Here is a 13,457-nt window from a genome sequence, read left to right as displayed (position 1 = left end):
CTCAACCTAGCATTCCTATTCACTTCAGGACATCACACTTCTATTCTCCCCCCCCCCCCCGCCAACTGCTTTCTCTTTTACAACACTAGATAGCCAACAGGTTGACCAGGTCAGACCAGGCCAATCGTGTAATCCGAATGCTCTAGTGTTACTCCTGGGAAAAGTGGGACAAACTAACTTTAATATCCAGGTTAACTATAATTAATGCTTTGTCTTCTAACACTTTTCAAAAGATAAGAGAAAATATTAATATTATTGTCTTAGAGAATCCCCCTGGACTTTTAGTTACTTGAATTAATGTAGCAGAGAATCCAATAAATTAGGAATATCTTACAGTACTTAGGGATGTTAAAGACTGGACTTCTTGTAATCAAGATCCTTTTAGCTTTTAATAAGAAAAACAAATTGCTGATAAAAGATAATCTTGTGATCCAGAAGTCCAAGAATGTGCCATATCAACAGGCTTCTATACTAACAACAACAAAAATCTCATGTACCATTATAAAATAAATAAGGTACATTGTTCTGTTGTGGCCATTGTCAGCAAGTACAAAATCACCCTTTTGATTCTGGTAATAAAAGATCCAGTCAACAGCAAACGGTGATTCAATGAGTTTTTTTAAAAAAGATTATTTAAAAAGTGGGGTCTGTTACATCTGAAGACACTTTCTAAAATGCTTTACTGTGAAAACTAGCAATCACTAGATATTTGTTCTCTTTCTGTCCTCCTGCCTGCTTGTCTTTTATTCATTTTCTGATCCTATTGATAATATCCTCAACAAAGAGATAGGGGCTTGTGATAATGGTCAGAAGCTCATTCTCTTTAGAAAAGTACTTATGATACCCTTGACATTCCCAAGCTTTCTCTATGCCGTTTCAAATGTTCAACTCTGGTTCAAGATTCCAGTCAAAAGGAAATAAGAATAGTCGAAATTAATGTCTGTTATGCACTCCACAGAGCAGGGGATTCAACGGAAGACTCACACATGGCCAAATGTGTAGGAAACGAACATTCAAGTATTTTCCTCATGGAAGGATTGATCACCTCTTCAATCTGGGGCATTTTAAACAGATTTTTTCATGCAGTGTTGGCTAATGCTTATTACTGAGTAATAGTAACAAGAACATTAAACTCTGCACGAAAGAAAAATGAGAGGGGCAAATTAAACATAAAAACACATTTTCCCCTCTTCAAGTAGAATAATGGGGGGAGTGATGCATCATACAGAAGCATTTTCAGACTAAATAAGCAATATTTCCTCACTTTATACTTTCTAGGGGCCACAATAAACCCACCACATGTGCAGGGGCATTCAGTTTCATACTGGAGGATAAGAAGCAGCTGCGGTCCCACACTGGGTCAGAGAAACACTGAACCAGCACACCTATTTCATGCACTGCTATTACCTAAGCAGCTCCTGCTGTGGTCCCACACTGAGTCAGAGAAACACTGAACAAGCACACCTATTCCATGCACTGCTATTACCTAAGCAGCTCCTTTCTATGGTTTCAGTAGACTTGGCTCAGTGTCAGCAATTTGTCCAGAATAAGCCAAAAAGGCCTTGTTGCATGAAACATAAGAATGGGTGGCGATTGTTTTTGTACGCTGTTTGGCTATTCTTCATACCACTTATTAGCAACAGATGTAAATGTGAAACATCATTGCATTTCCGTAAACAAAATGAAAAACAGAAAAGTTAATGTTAAAACCATTCAAGAGTAATGGGTAAATGGATCTTACTCCATGGCAAATATGCACAGGATTGCAGCCTGAAGGTCTAAATCCTCTAACTTTATGGTCTGGTCTGCCCTGTCCCCTTGAAACCAACGGAACTAATGTGGAAGTCAGTGACTGGAGGGTTGTAACTTGGTTGACTTCTGGTAAAATATTGCAGGGGACTATATTTATACAGATATAAAGAATTATTGTAGTGGAGTTGCTGTATTTGATTTCCAACCTTTTTCTAAGAACAGTATTTTACCAAAACAGTAATAGAAGTCTCCTAAGCCCATGCAATAAGTTTCACAGCAGAGCAGGGAACTGAACATGGGTTTTCCTGTTTCTAAGACGGCGGCCACATCACCTAGATTCACTGGTCTTTGCCACTGAAAATCCACTTCAGCCTGCCCTGCAAATTAGTAAAACTGTATACCAAATGGCTAGAAATGCAAGAGGAAAGATGGTACTTACAAGTGTGTATTAAGAGACGGCTGATCAAATCACTTGGACTTTCCCACAGTACTTTAAAGCAGCAAAAAGAACAGAGAATGAACATCTGAAACTGTACTTCTGGGAAAAGGAAAAAGTGATATCTAACTAGAGCTTGCATGGAGAAATAAGAACTCTTGACTGCCTTTTTAAGTTGAATGACTTTACTGACTTGGTGGCTTGGGATGGATTTGGCAATTCAGTTTCATACAGAGATGTAGGACTTAGTTCATCCCTGGTGTAATTCCATCAAGCTCAAAGTGATGAGATCCTTTGTATATATTTGATGACAAGTTCACAGAAATATTTTAAACAGACTTCAGTAGGGTTACATCGAGGAAGAATTTGATCCTTTTCAGGGGTAGGTTTCCCTCGCCTTTTAAATGCCTCACAGTTGTCTTCATAATTTGAAAATATTCTTTGGAAATAAATGTCATATGTATATGAACCTTAAAATAAGGCAACATGGAACACATAACTAAAACATAAGAACAAGAAGAGTCAAGAGCTGCAGTAATGCAATTTCACAGTACTTAACATACAAAATCACAACACAAAGATAAAACAGGTTCAAGAATGTGAATGCTAATTTATGATTGCAATTGCCTAACAGAACTAACGTCCAAGCACAGCAACCAGCATATGTTTACTGAGGTAATTAAAAAATACACAAATGTTTAATTTTGGTGAATCCCAGGTCATAAGGATCCTAATGCAGTAACATTGGTGCATGCCATGAGTGGCCCGTTGAACATGTGGGCTTTGTGAATTGTAGCCAACATACCACTGAAGTACTATCATATAGTAAGAAGAAGCCACCAAATGAGTACCCCAGGAGGCATGGGGCTGCCACATGTTCCCACAGCATTCACACATAGGCTGTTTGAATGAACCTTTACGTGGATTGTGATCTCTACTATTTGTACAATGACAATGAACTCTTTTGAAGCTGCTGTAATTCTACAAATCTGGGTGTGTGAACAGTCCAGAGAGAGGGAGAGAGTAGGGGGAGGGAGAGGGGGAGGGAGAGGGGGGAGGGAGAAAGTTTGGCAGAGATACTGCATCTGTGGGAGAGTTCTAGGAAAAGAACCCCGTGCATTCATATAGAGGAATTTCAGACAGACGATATAATCCGGAAGAGGAACGGTTCCCAAACGGTTTCTGGTCTGTCATTTCAGACAGAGCCGTTTGAGAACCGGTTCCCTTCTGGAATATATTTGTCATTTCATACACAATCGTTTCTGTCCCGTTTTGGAAACGGGGCTGAAGCGTTTTACCTGTCAACCGCTTCCAAGTACTCCTCAGTTTCCTCTCCTGGTTCTGATGCGCTTTTCCTCGCCGTTTTTCACCCGTGCGGGCGATCTGCTTTTTAAAAAACGTTTGCTTTATAGCGCTATAGCGCTATAATGTTATAACGGAATAGCATTATATCAGGCCCATTGGAATGCATGGAGTGTTTTGTTATACTGCTATAGCTCTATAGCGCTCTAAAGCGAACGTTAAAAAAAAGCCAGAGATTGCCCGCACGGGCGAAAAACGGCAGGGGAAAAGCGGGAAAAAGTGGTGCAGTCTGAAATGGCAAACCGCTTCAGATCCAGCTCTTTACCGGAAGGGGAAAGCCATGTGTGAAATGGCAGCCCTATACCGGTTCACTTCAAAACGGATCATTACCAGCTTGAAAGCGGGTGAAACTGGGTAATGTGAAATTCCCCATAGTGTTGCCATTAGTCCCTAAACTAAGATATAGTTGCTGTACAGGAGCTAAAACTAAAGTTATTCAGGTTCATTTTAACTGAAAGGTATGAATCAAATTTACTTACTTAGCATCTAATCTTACTAGTGACCGGGAATGTTTGTATACTATGAGACAATCAGCAATTTCCTCATTATAGTAAATATATTTAGAAGTGTGGCAGCTGCTTTGACCTGAATAATTCAATGCAGCATCTCTTCTTTTGTAGACTTTATTGTATGCATTTTTATTCCCCCAGAAATACTTACTTGCATAGAAAATACATAGGAAATGACTATATCTGCCTTTCAGAGCTTCATTCTTGTGTGATTTATAAAATGGTAAGCCAGGATGGACAGGACTCATCAGCAGCACTAAAACCTTGGGGATGGCTTGGGTTGCAATAGAATGAAGCCTTCTGCAGCTTCTGCATACTGGAAGCAAGTATGCTGCAGTTGTTAGCATGTTGGACTGGGGACACCTTGGTTCAAACCCCCACTGTGTCATGAAGCTCACTGTAGGACTTTGGGCCAGTCACTCTCTCAGCCTTACTTATCTCATAGCATCATAGTGAGGGTAAAATGGCAGGGAGAGCCATTTACCCTAACCTTAGTTCATTGAAGGAAGAGTAGAATTAAAATGTTTTAAAAGGTCTATTGAAAAATATTACATTTATTTTATACTATTGGAGAAAATCAATACAATAATAAAAACAAAAGCTTAAATACATCTTGGTACATATTTCCATTATTCTAAAATTAAGTGTCTTGAGTCCTGACCTAGATAGCCCAGGCAAAGCCCAGTCCCATCAGATCTTGGAAGCTAAGCAGGGTCGACTCTGGCAAGTACTTGGATGGGAAACCTCCTTGGAATGCCAGCAGTCGGGAGGCGGGGGCAGGCTTTATTCAGCCACCTCTCTGAATATCCTCCAGGCCCCCAGTAGGGGTCAGTGGCCAGAGGTCCAGGTTGTGTGCGCATGCACGTCCATGCGCACATACATGCATGCGCACACATAAATACATATAAGTTAAGCGTCTTGAGTTTGCCTTTCTGTTTTTTTTTTAATTTTTCTTTGATTCTTCCCTATGATTCTTTAGATTTTTCTTGTGTTTTTATGACTTCCCAATATTGAGTTTTCATTTCTTTTTAACAAAATCCTTATTTCTACCACTAATTTATCCCTCAGATTCTAATTTCCCATCCTCTCCCCCCCCTTTCATTTGTCTTCTTTTATCACCCAGTTTTCTTTATGGCATTATTTTTGCTCTTCGCCCCCCCCTTCTCTGATTGCTATATGTGCTTCTCTATCACTCTTCCGCAAAATGCCACTCATCATTCCATGTCACTAACGTACCACAGTTTCTGAAATCCATTGTATTGTCATTTCAGACAGATAAGTACTAAACAAAACATTATCATGGTGAAGGAATTACTTACCCTGATTGACAACAAATCGTAACTTCTGTATCATTGCCAGATTGCCGCTGACTCTGTATATTCCATCAACATCCAGACCTGAAAAAGAAAAACATATTTCATATTGGCTTGTGTGAGAATTGTATTTAAGATGTCTGTCAAGAAAATATAAATGTCCTAACAAATATGGAGAAATATATACTTCAGTGAACCTCTTGATAATAATTCACTCCATGGAGGGGAGCCACATGATGTACCTTTTCTGGTTCTTTGAAGAAAAAAAATTGCATCTGAATCAGTAATTACTTTTTACTGGGGGGGGGGGATGGTACACAGGAGCTTTCCTGGCTGTAAACTCTTCTTCATTCAGTTGAAATGGAGGGGCATGTGTGGAGTTTTACTGTCCTTAATGGGGAAAGTCATATGGCAGGGCAGGAGATTCATGTACATACCGTCACTAACTCAGAGCTTTGTATTGGGGTTTATCTATCTGTTCAGTGTTTTTTGATCCTACTCTTCTTTCAAGGACTTAATGGCAGCTTAACTCTGTGAGGTAGGCTAGGCAGAGAGAGAGTGAGCAGGCCAAGGTCATTCAGTGATCATCAAGCCTGAGTGGGGATTTGAACCCAGATCTCTCAGGCCCAAGTCTGATACTGTTTTTTTTCCCCTAGCATCCTGCTATATCCTTATTATTAAATAATATAAGGGGTAGTGCAGATACAATTCCTCTGATGTCTTAGCCACATTAAAGAACTCAACAATCTCTATGGGCTCACAATTCCCTGCTACCTTATAACACAGAAAGATGGGGTACTCTTTGTGTCAAGGTGAGAAGGTGTGTCAAGGCCTTCTTTTCTTCTTCTCACCTTGACACAGAGAGTACTCCATCTTTCTGTGTTATACCTCTGAGGATGCCAGTCACAGCTGCTGGTGAAACATTAGGTCCTACAAGGCCAAGGCCATGGCCATACAGCCATATGGCCATATGGCCCAGAAAATCCACAACAACTAATAAAGCACAGATTCTTTCTAGGGATCTTTTGCTAGGGATCATCATTCCACTCTGGGGACTGTCATTCTGGTACCAGAGCACAGATACTCTTCCTAGGGACTGTCTTTCCACTCTGGGGGCTATCATTCCAGTCCCAGAGTAGCCTATCTTGGCCCAAAGACCTTAATGGAGAAACCATTCCACATTTTCTTTGCAACTTTTTTTTGTGCTGTAATGTTATTTCAGTGGAGCCCATGCAAATCAATTGGCACTCCTGGCTCCCAATAGGCCTTCAGGCATCTCCCATTGTTTCCAATGGGCAATCCTGTCATTCCTTTTATACATCCCAGTTAGTTGTCCCTTTGAAACTGTACTACACCATTTTAAGTAACAGCAAAATGAACAGCATGAACATGTACAGAGTGCACATTTCTTGCCAATGATCTTTCTGGCTGCACACAGGGCAAAAGGAAAATTTAAAAGGCCTCTGATCTGTTTGTGTTGTCCCTTGTTCTTGCAGATAGGCTTACCATTTAAAAATGAAATGAAAATTGAAAGAAGTGCTTAGGATGGTTGGTTGAAGCTGCCCCCCCCCCAAACACCACGGGGAAAAACCAACTGTTCTCAATCAAGGATTTATAGACCCCCCCCAAAAAATAGAGACACATTTTCCCCAAAAATGTAAATTGGAGCCCAGCAAATATGTTGGGCCTAACAGAGGCTTTGCAATCTGACTGTTGCTAGTTAGATAATTTATTATTTAGAATAAAGGTAATTGAGATTATTAGAATTAAAGTTAAAAACAACACTTTTAAAATTACTACCCTTATGGGGAAAGAAAATGAATACATGTCCCACTCCCTGTCAGTCTCGACCTTAAAAGACACTGAGAGCAAATTGAGAACAAATTTAAAAAAGAGGAGTAAAACAACAAAACAGAATAGAAGGGGGGGATAGAACCTAATTGAGAGTAAGATGAACAAAGTCTGAGTGCAGTGGCACCTTTAAGACCAAAAGTTTTATTCAAAATATAAGCTTTCATGTGCAAGCACACTTCCTCAGATGTCTAATTACTGTAAATTCAAAACCACAGGAAAGCTTGTACCTCTGGCATGTTCTCTCTCTCCTTCCCCCTCCCTTCCTTCTCCAGAGGAGAAGGAGGGGGATTCGGGTTTGTAGCGCTCCCACCCCGCCCACCACAATTGAGCAAGCTGTGACTGCAGCAGCCCGGGAAAGAAGCAGCCAGAGAATTTAATCATCCTGAGCTCAGCCAAACAGCTGTGTGCTCAGGAGTAAAAATTAGTGCACGTAGCGCACAGGACTCACCTTAACAGGAACACACTTTGGAGCATGCATGGCCCAGCTGCCCGGCAGCGGAGGCACCAGAGAACAAAGAGGCACACCTCCCCCCATCCCAGGGGCTCTGAGTCTCTGTAGCATAAGCTGGGGACTAGGGAGCAAACTACCCCCGTGGCCGACCCCCCCCCCCCACACTTGCAAAGCCACTCCATGTGCAGCCTCCAGCTCCTCCAAGCTGAACTGAGGGCTGCTGGGAGCTGGGGGTGGGGCAGGAAGCAAGCCCCGCCCTGACTTCCCTCCCAGTCCCAACCCACCCAAAGTCTCAGAAAGCGGACAGAAAAAACCCTTCACTTTCAAAATAGTGTGGGGGTGGGGGTATGACAAAACTCTGCCTGGGTGCTGGTTGCTCGGGGAGGGGCTGGAAAAGTTCAGCACAGCTCGCGCCCCTCAGCCCCCCTGAAGTTGACGCCTATGAGACCAGGGATTGCCTCAGTGCCAATACCCTGTGTAACTGGACAGGACTTATATTTCTTCCCTGAAAATATAGTCCTATTCCTTTTGGCCTGATTGGGATCTTCAGCCTGCTACCCTCTTTCCCAAAATCTCAAATCCTAGTTCTTGGAGTCTGTGTTAAAATGTACTTCAGCTTTACCTGACACTAGACTCTGAATTCTTAGATGGAATTCTTTCTCAGATTATGTTTAACACAGCTAAGAGCAGGAGCCTCTCCCTTTATTCAAGAGGTGAACCTGTCTGACAGACTTCTTAGTCAGACTCTTCAGACATCCACTCCTGTAGCTGAACTTTTACTTTACTGAACAGTAACTGCTACAGAACTCAAAATGAATTCCCTCTCCCCTCAGCACCCAGCTGATTTTATATTTCCCTCAGCTGGTGCTGGCCAATCAGAGAAAAGGAGCGGCCTGTCACTCAAGCTCAACATTCTAGAGCAGAGTTAACTATTCACCTCCCTTCTCTGATTTTGCTGCATTAGGTAAATAGCATTTTAAATATAGTCCGTCATAGCTAGTTACTCTCTCAGCCTAACCAACTTGTTTTAAGAATAAAATGGAATACGGGAGAGTGTTGTAAACTGCTTTAAATCCCAGTGGGAAGAAAGGTGGAGTATAAATATCTATAGAAATAAATAAAAAAGGGTAAAGGGATATGCTGGTGCTGACTTTAGCTATGGTTAACAGTAACCAAGTTCCTCTTTATCAGGATGTGTCAAGCAACTTGTTTTCAAATCACGTTTAAGGTACAACCTGTTTAGCATCAACCATATCCCTAAATTGCAGTGAAGGCAGGCTTGGGGTGTTCATTCTGGTGATCAGTGGACCAAAGCAAACAGAAGCAGTTTGCAGCATATCTATACTTTGCCAAAACCTATACATTCCTCAGATCACTGTGTGCAGAGTAACTGATTTCTGTGGATAGACTCTGGACTATGTGATTATCCAGATGCAGCTGGAGACATTTCAGATTCATTGGAACAGCTGAGTGCAATAATGTATCTAAAAGTATTCATCATAAACCTCTGTACTGTTAATGAATATGACAAAAGTAGTAATCTGGAGGCTACTGTATCTTGAGGAATCATCTTGAATACATGAGTGAGAGTACTATACCAATGACAGTGTACACATGCTATAGACTTTCTGCTTTAAATACTCCAACAGCCAAATCAAACCAATATAAACTGGTGGATCTGGACATCCTTTTTATTGCCACACTATCCCAGCTGGATTCAAAACTAGTTGTTTTGGAAATATATTTAGGCCATGTGTGTGTGTGTGTGTGTGAGAGAGAGAGAGAGAGAGAGAGAGAGAGCGCAATGCAGAGAAAGCCTATGTGAATATTTTACTAAAAGATGTTCTGCCTTTAACACTATTCTACTCTGAGCTTCTGAACAGCTTTCAAAGAAAACAACTTCAGCTTCTAAGAGCACCTTTATCAAAAAGGAAAACATCTGTATTCAGCTGTCAGTGTTTCTTCATGGTAGGTTTCAGTACTTGGGGGTGGGGTGGAAAAGATAAGACAAAAGTCTTTTCAAAGTTTCCTGTTTTGGGATGGCATTAAAGTTTACTGGTAAAAGAACATTCTGCAGTAACACACATTCACTGCAATAAAATCTGACTCTTAGTTTAGAATATGCTTACCTTCCTATGTTTCAAAATGATGTTTATCACTCAGACAGATCATGGGGCTTTCCCCTAGAGTATATCAATATTCCCCCCTCCATTTTTACTTTAAAGGAGCTTCGAACAGGGTGGACACAAAATCAGGAATCATAATCCAAATGGTGTTCAAAAACTCAGGGAAGAAAACTGCAGCTGTTGCAACTCATTCCCACCATAAATCTTGAAAGCTTTCCACTTTATATCTGGGGTAAGAATTATATAGCAATGTCCTTATTAAATACGGTTGGGTTAGAATAGTCATTTTCAAATTTTCTACCTTCAAGAAAATGTTTTCATTACAACTTCCCTGCTGAGGAATTCCTGCACATCTGACAAAGACCTCCAGGATTCTGAGATATATTCCAGGACAAATACTCAGTTCATATGAGGTTGTTGTTCAGTCGCACAGTCCAGTCTGACTCTTTGCGACCCCATGGACCAGATCACACCAGGCCTTCCTGTCTTCCGCCGTCCTCTGAAGTTTGCTCTGTTTCATGTTCGTTGCATCTATGACACTGTCTAACCATCTCATCCTTTGCTGTCCCCGTCTTATATGACGTTCAATCTTTCCCAGCATCAGGGTCTTCTCCAGTGAGTGCTCCCTTCTCATTTGGTGGCCAAAGTATTTGAGCTTCAGTTCCATTATCTGGCCTTCCAGGGAATAGTCAGGGTTGATTTATTTTAGGATTAACTAATTTGATCTTCTTGCAGTCCAAGGGACTCTCAAGAGTCTTCTCCAGCACCATATGAGGTACCAGTAGGGTATTGGCCCCACCCTAACTGTGAGAATGATGGGTATATCAAGGACAGACTAGCCCTTTAACTTAACTTACTGGGAAATGGACCTTTTTAGAAAAATGAACTCATGTTTTACAGGCACTCTGAAACTGAGAAAAGAACTAATATACCAGAGTGTCTAGAAGAGTGAGCTGTGAATACAGTCTCTGGTTCAAAAATGGCCTTTGCATTGAAATTACCAGGTGGCCTAAGCATCTCATTAGCCTCAACCCCTGCTCAAAAATGGAAATAATATTTGTCTCTCTTGCCAGGCTGTTTAATTAATTAATTAAAATATTCATATCACACATTTCCTCTTGATTCAAGGCAGCTGCAAGTCGTAGTAAAGCATTACAATTTTAAACCAACAGAACAAATTCCAAATACCATCCAACAATGATGGTTTCTGCAAAGCATTTTTTTTCTTCAAGAGGATTTTTATTTTAAAACCAGCATCAAAAATGGTGACCACAACTGCAAGGTTCAATTTCTTATTTACTTGAAACATTTTGAACACCTAAGGTGCTACGAGAATGCTAAATGCTTTTTAGAGGAAAATGCTTTTGGAACTGATTTGGCACTGTCTACTTGAAATACTGGCCTCTACTGAATTTTAAATTTTATTTATACCAAAAGAAAGTATTTAGTTAACTTTTTTCTTAAGAGATAGACCAACTGTGCAAGAATGAGATGAAAGAAGATCTGATCAATATATCTATTCATGACTGTTAGGGCCAGGGATAGTGTTATCCCAACCTGTTCAGAAGCTGAATGAGGCATGGAAGCCACGGTCAGACATCCCATTTGGTGTAGAGGAGAAGCCAGTCTATTTCCCCCAGTGGAAATTGACATGGTGTTGCACGATCACACATCCTTTGAAGCTGCGGGCTCAGCCCATCACTGCCCAATCAGACAGCACGTTCAGGCGAGGGGGGTTGTGCCTTTTGTTTCCCATGTGCATAAACAAAGAATTGCACTTCCACACGGAGGATTCCCAATGAGGTATATGGTTATGCACATAGTGCTAAGCAAGAAGGGAAAAAATGGCACCGAGTTGGGGTGGAATGAGCAGACCATCCCAATGGCATGAGAGTGTGCTTGAGTGATCAGACAGGGGAAAATTCATTCATAGCATACTCTGCTTCTGTGGTGGGGCAACACAGGGTGCTGATGGCTGTGAGACCTTTCCCAGACGCTGCTGTCTGATCGTGCCCTTTAGATCCATCAATCATTCGCAGCTGAGTCAGATTTAAAGGCACATCCGACCATGGCTGGAGACACTATTGGCGGGGGTGGTAATTACCCATCCAATAGAAAGGGTGTTTGGAAACCTTTATAATGCCTCTCTGCCTCTCCCACAAAGGCAACTCTTCTGTGAGGCAACATGGAATCAATCAGTCACCTCAGGGTCAATTTTTGGGATTCCTCTGATTCACATTTTAGGGGATAAATGTTTACCTGCTTCATGTTGCTTTTAGGAGGTAGTATGATTAGGCCTGGTCTTTGGCCTGATTAGTCCATAATTAGGGATGGCAGGAATAAGGTTGCTCAATATAGGGAAGGAGTACTGGCAATCACCCTGAAGAATCATATAGGGAAGGGATGCTCCTGTAACCTTCTCAACCATTATTTATAGGGGGTGTGGTAGGGTTTGTTGTCAGGAAGGGTGATTTAGAGTCAAGATGCATAAGTACTGGGTGATTATAGCTGAGATAGGATGTAAGAAAGATCTGTGAATGGCAATAAATTAGCATACAAATACATGAGTTAACAAACAGATGTGGGAATGAAATTTGAGTCTAGTGGCCCCTACAAGACAAATAAAGTTTGATTCTGGGTACAAGCGAGAACTGAGAGACTTAGTATGTACACTCCTTCATATTCATTGAAACAGATTTCCTTAAATATTATATATGGTGGAATCCACCACCCATGTACATTTTATCAGGAAGAATGGTCCTATATTATATTGCCAGTTTTGTCTAAATTTAACCCCTTGCAATCTCATCTGAAATTTAGGCCAGAAATCTTGTGTAACTTTCTCCTAGAAGATTCTCAAAGCTTCGTATCTTATGCTGTGGCCAGATTTTGTTGCTTAGTGATCAGAAAATGTAAATCTCTAATAATGGAAGTTATATTGCAACTTTTTTATTTATCTTGGATTTTATTCTCTTTATATCTTAGATTTTATTTTTGTATTATCACTAAATCACTGGCTATTATTGTGATCTGACATTGTTGCTGGCTTTTGCCGTAATAAATTAAATGAATGAAAAATATTACATATGGGGGGGGTTAGTTGCCAGGAAGAGCTAATTAGAGTCAAGATGCTTAAGTAACTGAGCAATAAATACAGCTAAGACTGGATGGCACAGTTTATTTATTTATTTATTTTTCATATTTGTATCCCGCCCTCCCCGATGGGCTCAGGGCGGCTCACAAGGGCAAGGTACATCCATGCTATGATTAAAACATATAATACATAATCTTATATTCTAATTCCAACAGAGGGTGCCGTGTGCGGATACTTATTTCCACTAACAGGAAGCTCAGTCTGCCCCAACAGTTTTTCCTACATAGTGAGTATGCTTCCTGTTTCTGCAGAAAAATCCAAGAAGTAAAAAAATCCCTTCAGGGAAGGCTGAATCCCCCCCAATACCTTTTGAAATGGCCTCTGCAGGGCTCTAACTCCAGGCATCAATGGTGAGAGAGAGATTAGAACATTTGGGGGGGGGGAGGATTCTAACTGGCTCTGTAAGTCAAAGGGTGGGGGAAGGGCCCTTTCCAGGCCTCTTTTGGCCTTTCAAGGAGGGAGGGAGGAAGGGAGCCTTGGGGCCAGGCCTCACAAGAGTT

General features: G+C 41.1%; 1 protein-coding gene across 1 annotated transcript in view; it reads right to left on the bottom strand.

Annotated features, from left to right (window-relative positions):
* The window catches only part of ARHGAP15 (Rho GTPase activating protein 15), a 393,578-nt gene that overhangs the window by 230,499 nt on the left and 149,622 nt on the right, over positions 1-13,457 (bottom strand). Inside the window, 1 exon segment of the mRNA XM_015424487.1 lies at positions 5,379-5,456. Within this exon segment, the coding sequence (XP_015279973.1) occupies positions 5,379-5,456 (78 nt within the window).

This window comes from Gekko japonicus, unplaced genomic scaffold, assembly GCF_001447785.1.
Source record: "Gekko japonicus isolate JY-2015 unplaced genomic scaffold, Gekko_japonicus_V1.1 scaffold124, whole genome shotgun sequence".
Taxonomy (NCBI): domain Eukaryota; kingdom Metazoa; phylum Chordata; class Lepidosauria; order Squamata; family Gekkonidae; genus Gekko; species Gekko japonicus.
Note: the sequence above shows the minus strand (reverse complement) of the source record. Positions and strands in the feature narration are given on the sequence as shown.